Raw genomic sequence first — 18,664 nt, 5'->3', positions numbered from 1 at the left:
CCCGCTGCACAACTGAGCAACAAGACAAGTACATTAGAGTCTCTAGTTTGAGAAATAGACGCCACACAGTTCCTCAACTGGCAGCTTCATTAAATAGTACCTGCAAAACGCCAGTGTCAACGTCTACAGTGAAGAGACGACTCCGGGATGCTGGCCTTCAGGCAGAGTGGCAAAGAAAAAGCCATAGCTGAGACTGGCTAATAAAAGGAAAAGATTAATATGGGCAAAAGCACACTGACATTGGACAGAGGAAAATTGGAAAAAAGTGTTATGGACAGACGAATCTGAGTTGAGGTGTTTGGATCATACAGAAGAACATTTGTGAGACGCAGAACAAATGAAAAGATGCTGGAAGAGTGCCTGACGCCATCTGTCAAGCATGGTGGAGGTAAAGTGATTGTCTGCGGTTGCTTTGGTGCTGGTAAAGTGGGAGATTTTTACAAGGTAAAAGGGATTTTGAATAAGGAAGGCTATCACTCCATTTTTGCAACGCCATGCCATACCATGTGGACAGCGCTTGATTGGAGCCAATTTCATCCAACAACAGGACAGTGACCCAAAGCACACCTCCAAATTATGCAAGAACTATTTAGGGAAGCAGCAGGCAGCTGGTATTCTATCTGTAATGGAGTGGCCAACGCAGTCACCAGATCTCAACCACATAGAGCTGTTGTGGGAGCAGCTTGACTGTATGGTACGCAAGAAGTGCCCATCAAACCAATCCAACTTGTGGGAGGGCCTTCTGGAAGCATGGGGTGACATTTCTCCCGATTACCTCAGCAAATTAACAGCTAGAATGGCAAAGGTCTGCAATGCTGTAAGTGCTGCAAATGGAGCATTCTTTGACGAAAGCAAAGTTTGAAGGAGAAAATTATATTTTAAAATAAAAATCCTTATTTCTAACCTTGTCAATGTCTTGACTATATTTTCTACTAATTTTGCAACTCATTTGATAAATATAAGTGTGAGTTTTCATGGAAAACACAAAATTGTCTGGGTGACCCCAAACTTTTTAACGGTAGTATATGTATGTATATATATATATATATATATATATATATATATATATATATATATATATATATATATATATACATACATACAGTGAAGGAAATAAGTATTTGATCCCTTGCTGATTTTGTAAGTTTGCCCACTGTCAAAGACATGAACAGTCTAGAATTTTTAGGCTAGGTTAATTTTACCAGTGAGAGATAGATTATATATATAAAAAAAAAAAAAGAAAATCACATTGTCAAAATTATATATATTTATTTGCATTGTGCACAGAGAAATAAGTGTTTGATCCCTTTGGCAAACAAGACTTAATACTTGGTGGCAAAACCCTTGTTAGCAAGCACAGCAGTCAGACGTTAATTGTAGTTGATGATGAGGTTTGCACACATGTTAGATGGAATTTTGGCCCACTCCTCTTTGCAGATCATCTGTAAATCATTAAGATTTTGAGGCTGTCGCTTGGCAACTCGGATCTTCAGCTCCCTCCATAAGTTTTCGATTGGGATTAAGGTCTGGAGACTGGCTAGGCCACTCCATGACCTTAATTTGCTTCTTTTTGAGCCACTCCTTTGTTGCCTTGGCTGCATGTTTCGGGTCATTGTCGTGCTGGAAGACCCAGCCATGAGCCATTTTTAATGTCCTGGTGGAGGGAAGGAGGTTGTCACTCAGGATTTGACGGTACATGGCTCCATCCATTCTCCCATTGATGCGGTGAAGTAGTCCTGTGCCCTTAGCAGAGAAACACCCCCAAAACATAATGTTTCCACCTCCATGCTTGACAGTGGGGACGGTGTTCTTTGGGTCTTAGGCAGCATTTCTCTTCCTCCAAACACGCCGAGTTGAGTTAATGCCAAAGAGCTCAATTTTAGTCTCATCTGACCACAGCACCTTCTCCCAATCACTCACAGAATCATCCAGATGTTCATTTGCAAACTTCAGACGGGCTTGTACATGTGCCTTCTTGAGCAGGGGGACCTTGCGGGCACTGCAGGATTTTAATCCATTATGGCGTAATGTGTTACCAATGGTTTTCTTGGTGACTGTGGTCCCAGCTGCCTTGAGATCATTAACAAGTTCCCCCTGTGTAGTTTTCGGCTGAGCTCTCACCTTCCTCAGGATCAAGGATACCCCACGAGGTGAGATTTTGCATGGAGCCCCAGATCGATGTCGATTGACAGTCATTTTGTATGTCTTCCATTTTCTTACTATTGCACTAACAGTTGTCTCCTTCTCACCCAGCGTCTTACTTATGGTTTTGTAGCCCATTCCAGGTCTATGATCTTGTCCCTGACATCCTTAGAAAGCTCTTTGGTCTTGCCCATGTTGTAGAGGTTAGAGTCAGACTGATTAATTGAGTCTGTGGACAGGAGTCTTTTATACAGGTGACCATGTAAGACAGCTGTCTTTAATGCAGGCACCAAGTTGATTTGGAGCGTGTAACTGGTCTGGAGGAGGCTGAACTCTTAATGGTTGGTAGGGGATCAAATACTTATTTCTCTGTGCACAATGCAAATAAATATATAAAATTTTGACTATGTGATTTTCTTTTTTTTTTTTTTATATAATCTATCTCTCACTGATAAAATTAACCTAGCCTAAAAATTCTAGACTGTTCATGACTTTGACAGTGGGCAAACTTACAAAATCAGCAAGGGATCAAATACTTATTTCCTTCACTGTATATATATATATATATATATATATATATATATATATATATATATATATATATATATATATATATATATATATAGTGGGGATTAGCTCTGTTGCGGTAGGCAAAGTGCAGTCAGAGACAGTGACACAGAAGTTCATTTTCAAACAGGTGCTTTGCCTGTCCTTTATTTTGTGGCAAAATACAAAATAAAAATATACTGCCTGTATATGCAGGCACAAAACACAAATTAACCTCCGCTCGGCTGAGCACTAACTAAACAACATAGTTTTCACTCACTATACAAGTGGCATTCTACCAAACACCAAAACTATGTGTTACCTCACACGAACTGAACACGCGCAACAGGAGGCCAGCAGACCTCAATGTTACTGTCCCCAGTTCCCGACTTTTCACATGCCCACCCCCCCCCCACCCCAAGTGCACAGGGTGCGCACCTTTTATGACTCAGTGATGAGCTTCAAATCCTGAGCTGCAGGGGAAAACCCCATACTGGCCAGAAAGGGAATGATAGGCCCCACTACCAACCTGCCTATCATTCCATAAAAATACAGGCCCGAACTTGTAAATGACCAAAGTCCTTATCTATTCCTTGCTAAAGAAACTCAGCCTAGTACACAATTGAGAGGAATCGTGGGGAAATATAGCAATCCCCTACCACTTTTCCTGTCACTGTCTCACATAATATATATGCAAACATACATACAGAAGTATAGATCAGGGTTGGGTTATAAAAAAATATCCTAAACTTTAAAAATCCCACAATGCACTATTAAATCCATAATAACAAAATGGAAAACATATGACACAACTGCAAATCTGACAAGAGAAGGTTGCTGACCAAAACTTACAGACCGGGCATGGAGGGCATTAATCAGAGATTTAACAAAGGATCTCAAAGACCCATAGAAGAGTTCAAAGTATCAGTACGTAAGACTACTATAGGCGATGTGCTCCACAGAGTGGAAGAAGGTTCTCTGGTCAGATGAGACTGAAATGTAACTGTTTGGCCATTATGTAAATACAGGGCAATTCTTGGGGAAAACCTGTTTCAGTCTGCCAGAGATTTGGGACAGGGATAGAGGTTCATCTTCAAGCAGAACAATGACCCTCTATAGCTACACTGGAGTGGTTTAAGAAATATTGAGGCTGAATGCACCCGTTGCGTAATTTGATGTGGAAAATCTGCATCAAAACCACAGGTATATGCACATAATTCCGCAGCTAAAAATCGCACCTAATGGTGCACTTTTTATGCGGTTTTCTGTGCAGTTTTTCTGTTTTTCTGTGGTTTTCGGCGCTTTTTCATGCTGCAGATTTTGGTTCGATTTTGCTCTGCACCAGGCAGATAGAATTCGCAAGCAAAAACGTAAGATAAATTGACATGCTGCGGCTTCTAAAAAACGCACCACAGGTCAATTTCAGTCCCGAAAAATACTGCAGCGTGTACAAGAGATTTCCTGGAATCTCATTAACTATGCTGGTACTGTATTATGCTGCGGATTTGCCGCACGCAAATCCGCGTGGCAAAATCAAACGTAATACGCATCGTGTGCATTAAGTGTCTTGGAATGGCTTAGTCAAAGCTCAGACCTCATTCCAATTGAGAATTTCTGGCATGACTTGAAGACTGATGTACATCAACAAAACCCATCTAACTTGAAGTTGTTGGAGCAGTTTTTCCTGGAAGAAAAAATCCCAGTGTCTAGATGTGCTAAACTAGTAGAGACATACCCCGAGAAACATGCATCTGTAATTGCAGCAAAAGGGAGATCCACAAAGTACTGACTTTCAGCGGGTAAATACTAATGTACATTAAAGTTCTCCGTTTTAAAAAAAATCTCAAGTATTGTTTGTGTCACAGTAAAAAATGTTTTGCACCTTTAGGCTGATTTCACTCAGAGCGGATACGCTGGGTAAAAGCAAACAGCATATCCGCCAAACTGTGGTGCAGTTTTTCCCCCGGAATGTCCGTTGCAGAAAGATGCAGCATTTAGCCAGACTGCTAGCAGATTGGCCTCCTGGGATGACGTTTCATCCCAGGCGACCGCTGCAGCCTGTGATTGGCTGCAGCGGCGGTCACATGGGATGAAGCGTTATCCCAAGAGGCCAGACCTCTGACGTCATCCAAGCCGCCCTCCTGGGATGATGTTTCATCCCATGTGACCGCTACAGCCTGTGATTGGCTGCAGCAGTCACATGGGATGAAACGCCATCGCAGGAGGCCGCGCTGGAGGGAGGAACACAGACTTCTGGGTAAGTATGAGATTTTTAGTTGCTATTTGTTGCAGGTTTTACCTCCCCATTGAATTCAATGGGGAAAAACCGCGTTTATGCAAATACAAATAACATGCAGCAGAATAAAATTCCGCACCGCAAGTCAATTTCTGAGTGTTTTTTCCCCTCAGTATTTACGTAGCATGTGGATGAGATTTGTTTTAGCTCATCCACTTTGCTGCTACTGTATAATGCTGCAGATTTTACGCGACAAATTCCGTTGCGGAAAAACCGCAGTATTTACGCAACGTGTGACCCTTAAAGTGGAAGGCATGTTTGGTAAATCAGATGATACAAACAACCCGAAAAGTACATTTTAATTCCAGGTTGTAATGCAACAAAACAGGAAAAACACCAAGGGGGTGAATACTTTTACATGGATAAAACTGTTTTTTTTTTTTTTTAAAAGAAAGTAAATTGGAAAATTTACTAGATAACAGGTATACTATTAGATTAGCACAAGTTGTATGAAAAGTTAGTGTCGATTTCAGGACATTTGGCCTTATTTATTTTGAAGGACTCTAACCAGAGCTCAGATATCATTTCTTAAACTGCTCATGAAAAATTAAAGCTGCTTTGTTATGGGGAACAAGACCAACTTTTAAATGAAACCTTTTGTATGGATCCAGAGGCGTAGCTAGGGGTTTAACACAGAGGGGGGGGGGACATATCTATGGGAGCCCCAACACAGTGGGCCCCCCAAACACGTTTACAAGTGAAGAGGCGCAATTATATACCAGACATCATCCCTGTATATAACCCCCATCATCCCTGTATATAGCCCCCATCATCCCTGTATATACCATCCATCATCCCTGTTTATAACCCCCATCATCCCCGAATAAACCAGCCATCATCCCTGTATATAACCCCCATCATCCCTGTATATACCAGCCATCATCCCTGTATATAACCCCTATCATCTCTGTGTATACCAGCCTGGCTAGTATATACAGGGATGATGGGAGTTATATACAGGTATGATGGGAGTTATATAAAGGGATGATGGGGGTTATATACGGGGATGATGGCTGGTATAAACAGGGATGATGTAGTAGGCGACACAACACGACTCCAACTCTGTACAGCACAGGAAGACGGAAGCACGGGATACAGGATACAGGTAGCAGGAACGGGAACACTGGGAACTGGAGAACACTCAAGGGACCATTTGCAGAGACTGACACGGGTAGGTACAAGCAACGCTCAGGCAATGAAGGAAGGGGCAGGGCCCTTCTTATAGTCCAGGGTGATCTGGTAGCAATCAGCTCAATCTCACGCATGTGTGCGCTCTGGCTCTTTAAGGCTGGACTGAGCTCGCGCGCGCACCCTAGTGGTCACTGTGGTCACTGCGGGACAGGACGGCCACATGTGCTGGCATCTCTGGAGAAAAGGGCGTCGGCAGGAAGAGAAGAGTTTGTGGTCAGCGACCATGGACGTTACAGTTACCCTCTCCTCACACGCAGGCTTCTTCTGCTCTTCTGCTCCTCTCTGGTGGGCAGCGTCAAAGGTGTGCTCTAGCAGACGTGCCTAGCGTGCGGCACGTTTGGTAGATTGAAAAGTATTGTGGCATGGCCGCGGCAGTCGTGGCGGGGGCAGCGGTCATAGCGGGGGCGGAGGTCACAGAGGGCCTCACCATTTCAGTGGGCCCAGGGCTGCCATCCCCCTCCCCCGCTAGATATGCCACTGTATGGATCTAAATCAACATGGTAACTTGAAGCGCTGGGGTCCTCAATTCAAATCTGACCAAGTACAACATCTGCATGGAGTTTGTATGGGTTTCCACTGGGCACTCTGGTTTCCTCTAAGGCTTTGTTCACATCTGCGTCAGGTCTCCGTTCATGGGTTCCGTCAGAGATTTCCGTTAGGGGAACCTATGAACAGAACCCTGACTGAAACAAACCTAAACTGCGCTATTCATTCCGGTGACAAAAGGAAAACATTTGCACCGGATCCTTCACCATTGAAATCAATGGTGATGCAAACGGAAACCATGAACGGAGCCCTGACGCAGATTTGAACGCAGATTTGAACTAAGCCTTAAACTCAAGTGTGTGTGTGTGTGTGTGTGTGTGTTTTTGAGATAGGGAAATTATATTGTAAACCCCATTGGGGACAGTGACTAAATGGTGACAGTTTTTGTAAAGTGCTGCCGAATATGTAAGTGTTATAAGCAATGGGAGGTAAATAAATCTACACTTATATCATTACTGGCTTATAAAGTGGCACTCGTGTATTTATATTTGTGGATGACAGGAGGAGATCACCATAGAATAGTCTCAGGCGTCGAGCCTGTAACTGTTACTGATAAGACTATAACCCAGTATACAATTAACATGCTTTTATAAAAAGCAATAACCAAGTACATAATAGAATTTTTCCATAAGTCAATTAATGTACACAAAAGAAAATCCTTCCTCCAATTTTTTTAATAGTGACTTAGGAACCTTTTATCTCTTAGCTGTTGAAACAACCTCTGAAAATATAACAAACTTTTTACCTATTAACATTAAAGGGGTTGTCCAGTTTCAGCAAATGACTGTTATTTTTTGTATAATTAAAAGTTATACAATTTTCTAATATTCTTTTTGCATTCATTTCTCACAATTTTCAAGATCTCTGCTTGATGTTATTCAGTGGAAAAATTTATTGTTTACCTTCACTGGATACAATTCTGTCCTGGTCATGTGTGTACAGTATGTATATCAGAGCTGTGTCTTCTAAAAATCCCACAATCTGTGTGTTTACCACATGACCATGGACAAAATTTTATCCACTAAAAGTAAACAATGAATGTTCCTAATGGATAGGATAACAAGCAGCAGAGATCTTGAAAACCGTGAGGAATTAATGCAAAAAGTATATTGGGAAATTGTATATCTTTTAAATATACAAGAAAACCATTAATTTGCTGAAACCGCACAACCCCTTTAAGGTTAGGGCTACAAAGTGACTTTTGTTAATGCTATTGGACATTTTGCAACAGTGCCAAGTGGTCTACTATCTTGTTTCCCATAGAGAAACATTGCTGTTACATCATGGTCTTAGTATTCCTGTGATTCTACCGCGAACAGCCCTAGCTTTAATCTGCATCTAAATTAAATATGGGATGCAAGGCTCTGATCGCACTGGCATCATGGCTTCCTTTATACAGGATGCATAACTGATAGGCTGGGTTGACACAACCTATTTTCAGACGTATTATGCCTCGTTTTACGTCTGAAAATACGGCTACAATACGTCTGCAAACATCTGCCCATTCATTTGAATGGGTTTGCCGACGACCTGTCATTTACGCGTCGTCGTTTGACAGCTGTCAAACGACGACGTGTAAAATGACTGCCTCGTCAAAGAAGTGCAGGTCACTTCTTTCAAACGTAATTTGAGCCGTTTTTCATTGAAGTCAATGAAGAGCAGCTCAAGATTACGGGCGTCAAAGCCCGTAATCTTGAGCTGCTCTTCATAGGAAATCGTCATCATCATCAACTGCTATGATATACTGGTCTATAAGAAGGCCCCAGGCCTTATGATCCTTGCCTGAGCGTTGTTAGTTTTCCCAGTCTGTCTTGCAAATGGTCCCTTAGTGTTTCCTGTTCCAGTTGTTACCCGTGCCTTGTTCCTGTTTCCCGTGTTGTGCCTTTAGTATTGAGTCTGCCACGTCCTGTGTCATATGCCACGTCCGGAGGAATCCGCCACGTCCTGTGACATCTGCCACGTCCGGAGGAATCCACCACGTCCTGTGTCATCTACCACGTCCGGAGGAATCCGCCACGTCCTGTGTCATCTGCCACGTCCGGAGGAATCCGCCACGTCTGGCACAACCTGTGGCACCTGTGTCATCCGCCACGTTTGGCGTTACCTGCTGCACCCATCTCCATCTGTGCCAGAGCTGCGGCCACTGTCCGGACTATCCAGGTACCCTTGTGCGGGACATTGTATTGCTGGGGTTTCCTGTTGTTTGGCCAGCTGCCTCCCCGCTACGGCGGTACGGCCTAGTGGGTCCACTAACCCGCTTCGTGAAACTCTGGAGCCTGGAGCCCCGGGCAGAGTGATTCCTGATGCTTGAGTCCCTGGCTGCTTTTTATCTCTTGTCGGGAAGCTTGGCACTGGAGATTCCCTGGGATGGCCCCAGTGATGTAACTGTCCTTATATGGACAGTTCCGTCGCTGGAGATTCTCGACATATACATTTAATGTATACCTGTGATGGATGCAATACATCCGTCATCCATAGGATCCCATGTTGAAAAAAGGTATATTGCGCAGTATACTTTTTTTGCGGGATTCCGCAGGATGGAGTAGCATAGTCTACTGACATACAACAGCCCAAAGGATCCTAAAAGGACACTTTTTTGGCCTCTGTCAGGCTAATGGAGCCCTTTGGACACTTTATCATTTCCTAATGGAGCCCGATATACACAATAAATGTAGGGGAGAAACATGATCTGAAGGGAACCTTACAAACACATCACAGGTTTGATGTATTTTAGCCTTTTATAGTTATTTAACCTATTACAGTGCTTTCTTGCTCATGTGTTAGTTCATGTGTGATTTCCTTAATGTATTATAGAAGTCATACCTAACACAAAACATATTAATAGCAAACACTTAGCTAGAATTAATTAGAAATGAACTCAAAACGTTAAGTAATGTGCAAATGGAGACCTCTTTATGAACCCCGTAGGAAACGTTAAAAAAATGCCTTCTGCAGCTGCTATATCCTCCTCCCACATAGGCAAATTATGACAGAAGACGATCATTTTCCATGTGTTTTATTAATCACCAGTCACCCCTGTAAACAGTTGAGAGGTCCAGCTTTGGGTTTTGAATCTCATGTAAATAAAAAAAATTATAATGTATCACATGGTTATTTTATGGGCTACTATTCTGAGTAAAGGATCTATCTTAGTGAACATTTTGTGCATGCATAAAAAAAGCTATATGGATATTGACAACTAGTATGACACAAGAACTGGTTTGAAATATTGAATTACTGGACAAAATTTAATTTTAAAGAGTGGAAAAAAGGAGATTAACTATACATAAAAATATAAAATGGCAGAAAAAAAAATACAGTGTGTATTCTTTATTTGCTGTGACTGTCATTGGAGAGTGAGTACATGGGTTCCAGACCACATCATGATGCAAGTCATAGAAACCAAACTGTTGTGATTATGTGAGTAGAAAAATTAGATGAGGTAGCAAATCAATAACATATGTTGCTACCCCAGTTATAGAACATGCCCATGTGCTGAATTAGCCAGGCATGCTGCCCCTTTCAGATGTCTATAGCCCCAATACTGCAGTGATGGTTATTAGCAAGAAGATTTCTGATTTGGCCACAAAGGAAACGTCCAATTCTAATACCACAACAACTTAGAAATACAGATGTAGCATGCGCCAACAGTACAGACGGCGCGCTACTCTATTTTACGTAGCTCACCACGGAGTACCATGCTATTTACATAGCGTGCCGTCCTAGTACACTTGATAATAGAACGGCACACTATGTAATTAGTGTAGTGTGCCGTTAATAGATTAGTGCAACTTCTGCACTGTTAGCGCTTCCTTCATCTGCATTTTCTTGATTCCTAAATAACAGTGGAAACATAAGGTATGGCCAGAGTTCTCCGGAACCACGCTTTAGCTATCCACCCTTGCGTCAGAATCACGTATAGGTCAGTTGTTGAGTTACATAAATCCCTGATTTATAACCCTGATTATAAAGTGTCAATAACCCTGATTATAAAGTGGAGGTGAGCAAGACCAGGGCTGCCAGCAGTAGTATCTGGGCCACATACAAACAAATGGTCAAGGCCCCATGTGCTCCTTTTCCCCGTTTTGGAACCCATCGTTTTCTTTGTGGGCACTTGGGGGTATTACATATTCCTTTTTCAGCATAAAGATTATGTTATCCCCCTTTCTCACACACAATGGCTCATAGATCTTTGGAATTCATACCATATACTTAGTGGGTCCCCGCTGAATGTGGAAACAAAAGACTAAATGTGGTTTATACAGTTTTATTTACATTAAATAAATGGGCTCAATTTCTGAAGAATAATAATAGGGCCACAATAATAATAGGGCCATTGTGCAGATCCAGGGAATGACTACTAAGAGGCAATTTTTGGACTCATTTTTGTGGGTCCTGCCAGCATTACAGCTCTGATGTCCGACCTGAGCGGCAGGACACTAGCTTTGTCTTTTTCGTGATGTGACAGTAACACAGCCCTGGGAAGTGGATAGGTATTATATTGGAGGTGAGCATAAATGTAATTCATATTAACAAAACTCCAGAATATGAAGTAAAGAATTGTTATTAGATGTGATCTTGAATGTGAAAAAGTTTTGGTCATGGTCTTGACTGTTGTGATGTAAGCAGAAGCCAGGTATTAACAAGGTTAATTCCATTTAAGTTTGAAGTGAAGTTAGATTTTAATGAATAAATATTGCAGGTCCTCCTGAATATACTATATGCAGTAGTAATAGTTACAGTAAACCATAATAACTAAAAAAAAGTTACGAAATGTGGCAGTTGTCGTAATACTGTATAACCACAAGAGTCTGATTTGAGCAGCTTACCTTAGACCGTGACTTCATGAATGGAAATCCCACGCTGCATTTCAGATACTCATCATCCAACTCACAGGAAATTCCTTGTTCTTCCTACAAAAGGGAAAAACATTATCTTAACAAACAAGCAACGTCTCTTGGACTTGGATTTATTACAACATTATTCATTTATTTACTGTTATGTAGATAGCACCAACAGATTCAGCACTACTACGAAGACTGTACTTGGAATCTTCATCAGAGGGCTCAACATGTAAATTTCATATCTTAGAAGCACACTAAGGCTAACTTCATAGGATGTATGTTTTTGGTGCTGGAAGGAAAACAAAGGACTTTGGCAATTTTAACGCAATCAAGAGGAGAACAAATCAGTACCCTATGCAGATGTTGCAACTTGTCAGATTTGTACCTAGGATCTCACTACTGCAAGGCAACAGTGTTAACTATCGAGCCACTATGTCCCCATGTCTATTAATGTTGAGCTGGTATAGAATGAATGGACTCTGTAGGCACTGCTACTTTTTGGATCCTCATGGAGTGAGAAGGAAACCAGTATTGCTTCTTGACAAATTTAGTTGGGCCAATAAGGAGGAGATCCCAGAAATGAAGAGATCTCAGCATTAGGGGTAGATACTATGATTGCAATAGCATTATAAATAAATGTAGAAGCAGCACCTACAGAGCCCATTTATTTTATACCAGCTCACATTTTTTTAGCGGGCATCAATTACCTAGGTCAGACAACAACGGTTTCTATTTTTTTGTATGCAGAAAAGGGTGTTGTGTACCGAACATATCCCAATCAGGTGATCAGTCACCTATTCAATACTCAATACGTATTTTAGACCAGACGATATCATTCGAATTGCTTTTGTGTTTTCTTTTTTATACAGTATTTATTTGACTGCCATGCCTATTAATGACATCAGCATAAAAAGGGATATATTGCCCATTTCAATTAGTGTCATATCATGGGGGCCCCATATTAAAATGTAGGCTGGACCCCACCTCCCGGATGGAAAGCCCCAGCAAATGTACTATTTTGTTTTTATTATGGGAGGAAGTTAATGATGCCATTGGCCCAAAAGTCGCTACAATTGTGGTTGGAGCTTTGCGTATGGGGCATGATCACTGGGGCCCGATGTATTTACTGTCATGTAAGCCAGAAATTGGTGTAAATTATAGTGGAAAGCCAGTTTTCATTCAGTGTCTCACGGACAGTCAAAGTAGCATCAAATTAATGAAGAGGCATGTGTCTCTTAATAAATTTGTTGTGTCTGCCTCCAGCTTGTTTTTTTAATTAAAAATGGCGCAGTCTTAATACATCTCCCCCTATAGAATTAAATGATAAAATCTTGGCTGCCTGCAGCCACAACTAGGGGGAGCTAACTGCATATGGATTTAAACAACGATTACAGAGTTGAATGGGGGTTACAAAGTTCTGAATGAAGTGAGCTCCTCATAGTGCAGGCAAATGCTATGACTGTGTGAGGGGGAGCTGGAAAAGCAGCACTAGTTAGGTACAACACTGAGTAAAATTATAAGAGCTATTGATGTGTAGTACTAGAAAGTCAAGTCCATATGGACATCTGTCGGACTGCACATTGTTCTTCATCAACAGCAAACACATAAGGGTATGTGCACACGCTAGCTGTCATTTACTTGTGAAAAGACAGACTGTTTTCAAGAGAAAACAGCTGCCTTGTTTCACACGTAAATGCTCCTCCTCGTAATATACGAGCCGTCTGAGACGCTCGTAAATCTTGAGCTGTGCTTCATTGAGTTCAATGAACAACAGCTCAAATCACGTGGCAAAAAAGTGTCCTGCACTTCTTTGCCGAGGCAGTCCATTTATGCGTCGTCGTTTGACAGCTGTCAAACGACGACGCGTAAATTACAGGTCGTCTGCACAATACGTCGGCAAACCCATTCAAATGAATGGGCAGATGTTTGCCGACGTATTGTAGCCCTATTTTCAGGCGTAAAATGAGGCATAATACGCCTCGTTTACGCCTGAAAATAGGTCGTGTGAACCCAGCCTAAAAGGACCTTAGAGCTAAAGAGGAAAATATACATCGTTTTGTTCCAGGGCAGACTCTACAGGTAACTTTCAAGGCATATTTAGACTTATACAATGGACAACCTCAACGTTTGAGAAGTATTCTGACTTCTCTAAGAATAAGTTGCTATGCAACCTTTTAAGAGAATTCAAAGCAAGGTGGCAATATTGCGATACAAGTACTAAGGTCACATCATGATTCTAGAATAATTTTTGGAATACCCCTTGAATTCAGTTTTACTTCTTTAGCTTTCTTTGCGTGTGAAACAAGCAATTAAACCATTTAAAGGGGTTTGTAACACTTTTATGATTTTATACTCTTTTATGATATTGGTAGAAACATGCCTACAAATGCACTTTCCCATGTAAAAACAAGAAGAGGAAATCACACTTCTAGTTACCATAGTATGCAAACAGTTCAAGTAACAGTTATATATAGCACAAGAGCCTGATTGACGTCATCAACATCATCAATTCATCTTAGTTGTGGGAAGAACGGTAATTAAAGTAGACTACATAATTGGTTAATCATGTCAAGCCAAGTCTTGTAAAAGCAAATTTCACGTGAATTGGCAAATAATTAGATCATGTGAACCTTTATTAATGAATAATGAATAGAAAACAAAAAACATCCATGCAAATATCATACTTAATGTACTTCCTTAAAAATAATATTGTAGATATTTCAGTGACTGTATTTACGCTGAGCACCTTGTATGTTCTTTATGGGCACTAAAACGGATTTTACCAATAATCTGCTAAGAATGCAAGTGCTTGGCATGCCTTATGTTGCTTTTGACATTAAGGGTATCTTACACGCAGTGTTTTCAGACGTAATTTGGGCATTTTACGCCTCGAATTACGCCTGTAAAAAAGGGCTCCATTACGCCTATAAACATCTGACCATTGCTTTCAATGGGATTTACGGTGTTCTGTTCCCACGAGACTTAATTTTACGCATCGCTGTCAAAATACGGCGTGTAAAAAGACGCCCGTGAGAAAGAAGTGCATGTCACTTCTTGGCACGTTTTTGGAGGCGTTTTTCATTGACTCCATTGAAAAACAGCTCTAATAACGGCCGTAAAACCGTGAGTTGCTACAAAAACGTCTGAAAATAAGGAGCTGTTTTCGCCTGGAAACAGCTCCGCATTTTCAGACGTTTTTGGTCACTGCGTGTTAACATACCCAAAGGGTATGTTCACACGCAATGTTTACAGGCGTATTTTGGGGCGTTTACGCCTCGAAAAACGCCTCAAAAAACAAAAGCTGAACGCGTACAAACATCTGCCCATTGAAATCAAAGAAGTAGCATGTCACTTCTTGAGGCGTTTTTTGGAGCTGATTTTCCATTGAAAACGATGAAAAACGGCTCAAAAAACGGAAGCTCAACACCTACAAACATCTGCCCATTGAAATCATTGGGAAAAACAGCATTTAGTTCATACGGAGCGTCTTTTTACGCTTCTGTTTTTTGCTGCATTTTTTACAGCCGTTTTTGGAGCTTTTTTCAATAGAGTCTATGGAAAACGGCTCTAAAAACATCCCAAGAAGAGTCCTGCGAAAAACGCTCCGTCGGAACAGAACACCGTTTTCCCATTGAAATCAATGGGCAGATATTTGGAGTCATTCTCCTTCTGATTTTTCCGGCCGTTTTTCGGGCATTTACGGCCCGAAAAACGGCCGAAAATAGGCCGTGTGAACATACCCTTACATTTATAGATGTTGGAGCAACAATTTCTGTTCTGAGAAATGTCTTTAGCCACGGCAGATTATACTCAATAGTGAACACTCTTTAAAGGGAGTCTTTCAGAAAATCTTATGCTACCAATCGGCTGACACCGCTAGGTAGCTATCGGGTAATGGATTAGGAACATACCGGTGCTGAAGATGCTAGAGTGTAAAAAAATACGTTTCTATTCTGTCCTCCGAACCAGGAAGTGTCCAGAATCTAGCGCTCCAACCGCTCCGCTCTGCAGTTGATTGATGGCTCTGCTTGTCTTCATCGTCATTCAACCAGAGCCGTCAATCAATTGCATAGAGAAGGGGAGAAGTTGAAGCGCTAGATGCTATAAACTTCCTGTTTCGAAGGACACGGCGCGCAGCAGAATAAAACTTATTTTTTTACACTGATGCAAGTAGTTACATCTTTAACAATAATATGTTCCTAATCCGTTACCCAATTGCGGTGTCAGCTGTTTAGTAGGGTGAATCCCCTGACAGACTCCCTAGAAGATAGAACTACTGTGCCTTAGGCCTCCTTCACACAGGGTTTTTGTCTGGCTAAATAACTGAATAAAAAAATGCATATAAATTATTACTTTTTTTTAAATGTCACATGTGTTTTCTATGCTGTTTTTTACATGTGTTTTTAGGGCCTTTTTTTTTATTGCGTGTGATTCTGTACAAGTGTTTTCTCAGACATTTTTGTAGAGAAGCCAATGGGAAAAAAGTCTAAAGAAATGTCATACATAGAGCATGCTGCATTTTGATAAGAACGCCAATGACCCCGAAAACAGCAAAAAAAATCCCTAAAAAACACAAAAAAAAAGCAGTGGAAAACGTGTCAAAACAGTGTGTGTGTAACCAGCCTAAAGAAGTGAAAATCTGTCGGCATTTAACTTTTGGGGCAGCACCAATGAAAAAAAGGGATGATGTTCAAAGCAGGTCATTTACTTTTATCCATTCTGTATGTTTATTCACCTGTGCATCTATCCGGTGTATAGACATAGACACACACTCTAAAGCCATGTTGACAAGTGGAAAAATCCAATTTGGATTTGACCAAGAATCTGTGGCAGAAATACAAGTTTGAATTTCTGCAGTAGATTTGCAGCTAATCTGCGAGAACCACACGCAGATTAGCTCCATTCAATGGGGCTAATCCGCGTGTGGCTACTAGATGCAGTTTTCATGCAGAAAACGCGTCAAAAGGTAACTTTTTTTTCATAATGTGGTTTTTAATTCCGCTTGTGAAAAATGTTTCCGTTAAAGCCAATGGGACCCTATTGCACATGGGTATTTCTGTACGGAATACATGCCTTTTTTACGCCGAAATACGAAGGGAAGTCAGCTGTGTGTACATGGCCTTAGGGTCATATTGTATAAAGAGAAAGGGCTTGTCCACATGTAATTACTGCGTATTTTCTGTCCAGAATTACGGACTGAAAATACGCAGCGGAATACAGTATCAGCAAAGTGGGTGTGATTCAACAAAAATCATCCACCCGATGCATAAAAATTCAGTCCAGAAATTCACCTGCGGTGCATAATTTTAGTTCCGCAGCATGTCAATCATTGCTGCGGAAAGTGCACTGATTTCCTGCATTTTTCTGAAGAAATATTACCATCACACAGGCTTGAAAAAAACGCAGCAAAATCTGCACTATTTTCCGCAGTAAAAAAAATCATGAAATTGTGCGGATTTTCCACAGCAAATTGTCTACTAGTTTATGCGGAAGTGCTGCAGAAATTTTCTGCAGCAAATCTGTTACGTGTGGACTAACCCATAGAGTGCTATGAGATATTCGCATCTATTTTCATACTTGAACATTCACAGTGACAACTGCAATGCTATTGGTTGCATCATATATGCCCATACTGTGTGTTCCTGAATCCACTCTCATCTTACAGACACTTTACAAAGATTGCTAGGTAAAACATTACTGTACAGAAAGAAAGGATACAAGATATATATATTCCAACCTTGCATTCATTTGGATTGTGTTCTTCTACTAAGCAGTATTGCCTCTCCCACTATAAACATATTACTTAGTCCTATAGAGCCCATTAGTTTTCATCAGTCCCACCCATGACATAGTCAGAAGAGCATTGATGAAAGTGGTATCTGTGTCTTGCTTGTTTGATTTGTCTGTGAGGATGTGCGTGATTTACACCGCCTTTCATCTCCTAGCATGAAATGGAAGGGGCAGCCTCCTGAGAGAAAGAGATCTATCACTGGAGTGATTTAGTCATTTATTCTCTTTCCTGTAATTGACTGATACAGGCACAGGACATGCTATCCAAACATTTGTCACATGCTCAGTACCATAGTTTTTTCTGGTGGAATCAATAGCGTAGTCGACTGCAATATTCCTTCAGCCAAAACAACGGAAACCTTACGGAACGGAAACAAACGGAAACCATTAGCAACAGAAGCATTACCATTGAAATCAATGGTAATGCAAACAGAAGCTATGGTTTTCATTTGCCCTTCCGCTGATGGGTTCTTCCAACGGAAAGTTCTGACGGAACCCGTCAATGGAAACCGAACGCTGATGTGAACAGGCCCTAATGTGCAAGCTTAAAGAGAACCTCACCTAAAATATCTGGTTTACTTGTATTATCCTTGAAATAACAATTCCAGAGCATCTTTCCTTTTAACTCTGTATTGTGCCCTTCCACTGTTATTTCTCCGAAAATGTAATGAATAAATTGACAACTGGGTGTTACCATTCACCTTGTTAGTTGGGGATGTTCCTATACAGTCTAACACTGTGCAATCGGTCCTGCCAATGTCAGACTTTTTAGGTACATTCAAAATCGTGCGGTCATTAAGGGTGTATTAATTAATGGCCACACGATTTTGCAGGTAAAGAGCCGTTCTACCCGCAATAACTTGGCCATTAACAGGCTATTTGACAGCCGTGCTGAACATGCTGCCGGCGCTGTTGTTAGTCGCGTCCCGACCGGGTCAGGACCGCTCCATTTGGACTAACTCTTATTATAACAGCTATCCTTATGTAATGCAGCATATTGACCTTTTCGCACACAGAAAGCAGACCTGGAGCGGTGATTGGAAAAACAGATGAAGCCCCCTCCCTCTGTCTAACAGCTCAGATGCCACGGTAGCTATTTACTGCAGTGGCTGAGGGATTAAAGGGCCGAGATAGGAGGTATCTCCCAGCCATTGTAGGCAGGTGTCTGCTGTATGAAACAGCCCGCACCCGCCGGGTGTGGTGCGGATTTACCTTCTGATTTTGCACCATATTATGACAGTGCACATCTGCCGTACGAGTACGGTGGATGTGACCAAAGGGCCATACAGTTAGAAATAACAGGGCAGCA

The 18,664-nt window shown here is 41.4% G+C and overlaps 1 protein-coding gene across 1 annotated transcript in view; it reads right to left on the bottom strand.

Moving 5' to 3' along the window:
• Nucleotides 1-18,664, bottom strand: part of ITGA9 (integrin subunit alpha 9) — a 492,766-nt gene that overhangs the window by 105,756 nt on the left and 368,346 nt on the right. Inside the window, exon 19 of the mRNA XM_075826987.1 lies at nt 11,551-11,634. Coding sequence (XP_075683102.1) covers nt 11,551-11,634 — 84 coding nt within the window. The remainder of the gene's footprint in view (nt 1-11,550; nt 11,635-18,664) is intronic.

The sequence above is a fragment of the Rhinoderma darwinii genome, chromosome 5 (assembly GCF_050947455.1).
Source record: "Rhinoderma darwinii isolate aRhiDar2 chromosome 5, aRhiDar2.hap1, whole genome shotgun sequence".
Taxonomy (NCBI): Eukaryota; Metazoa; Chordata; class Amphibia; order Anura; family Rhinodermatidae; genus Rhinoderma; species Rhinoderma darwinii.
This window is presented reverse-complemented; position numbering and strand designations above follow the sequence as displayed.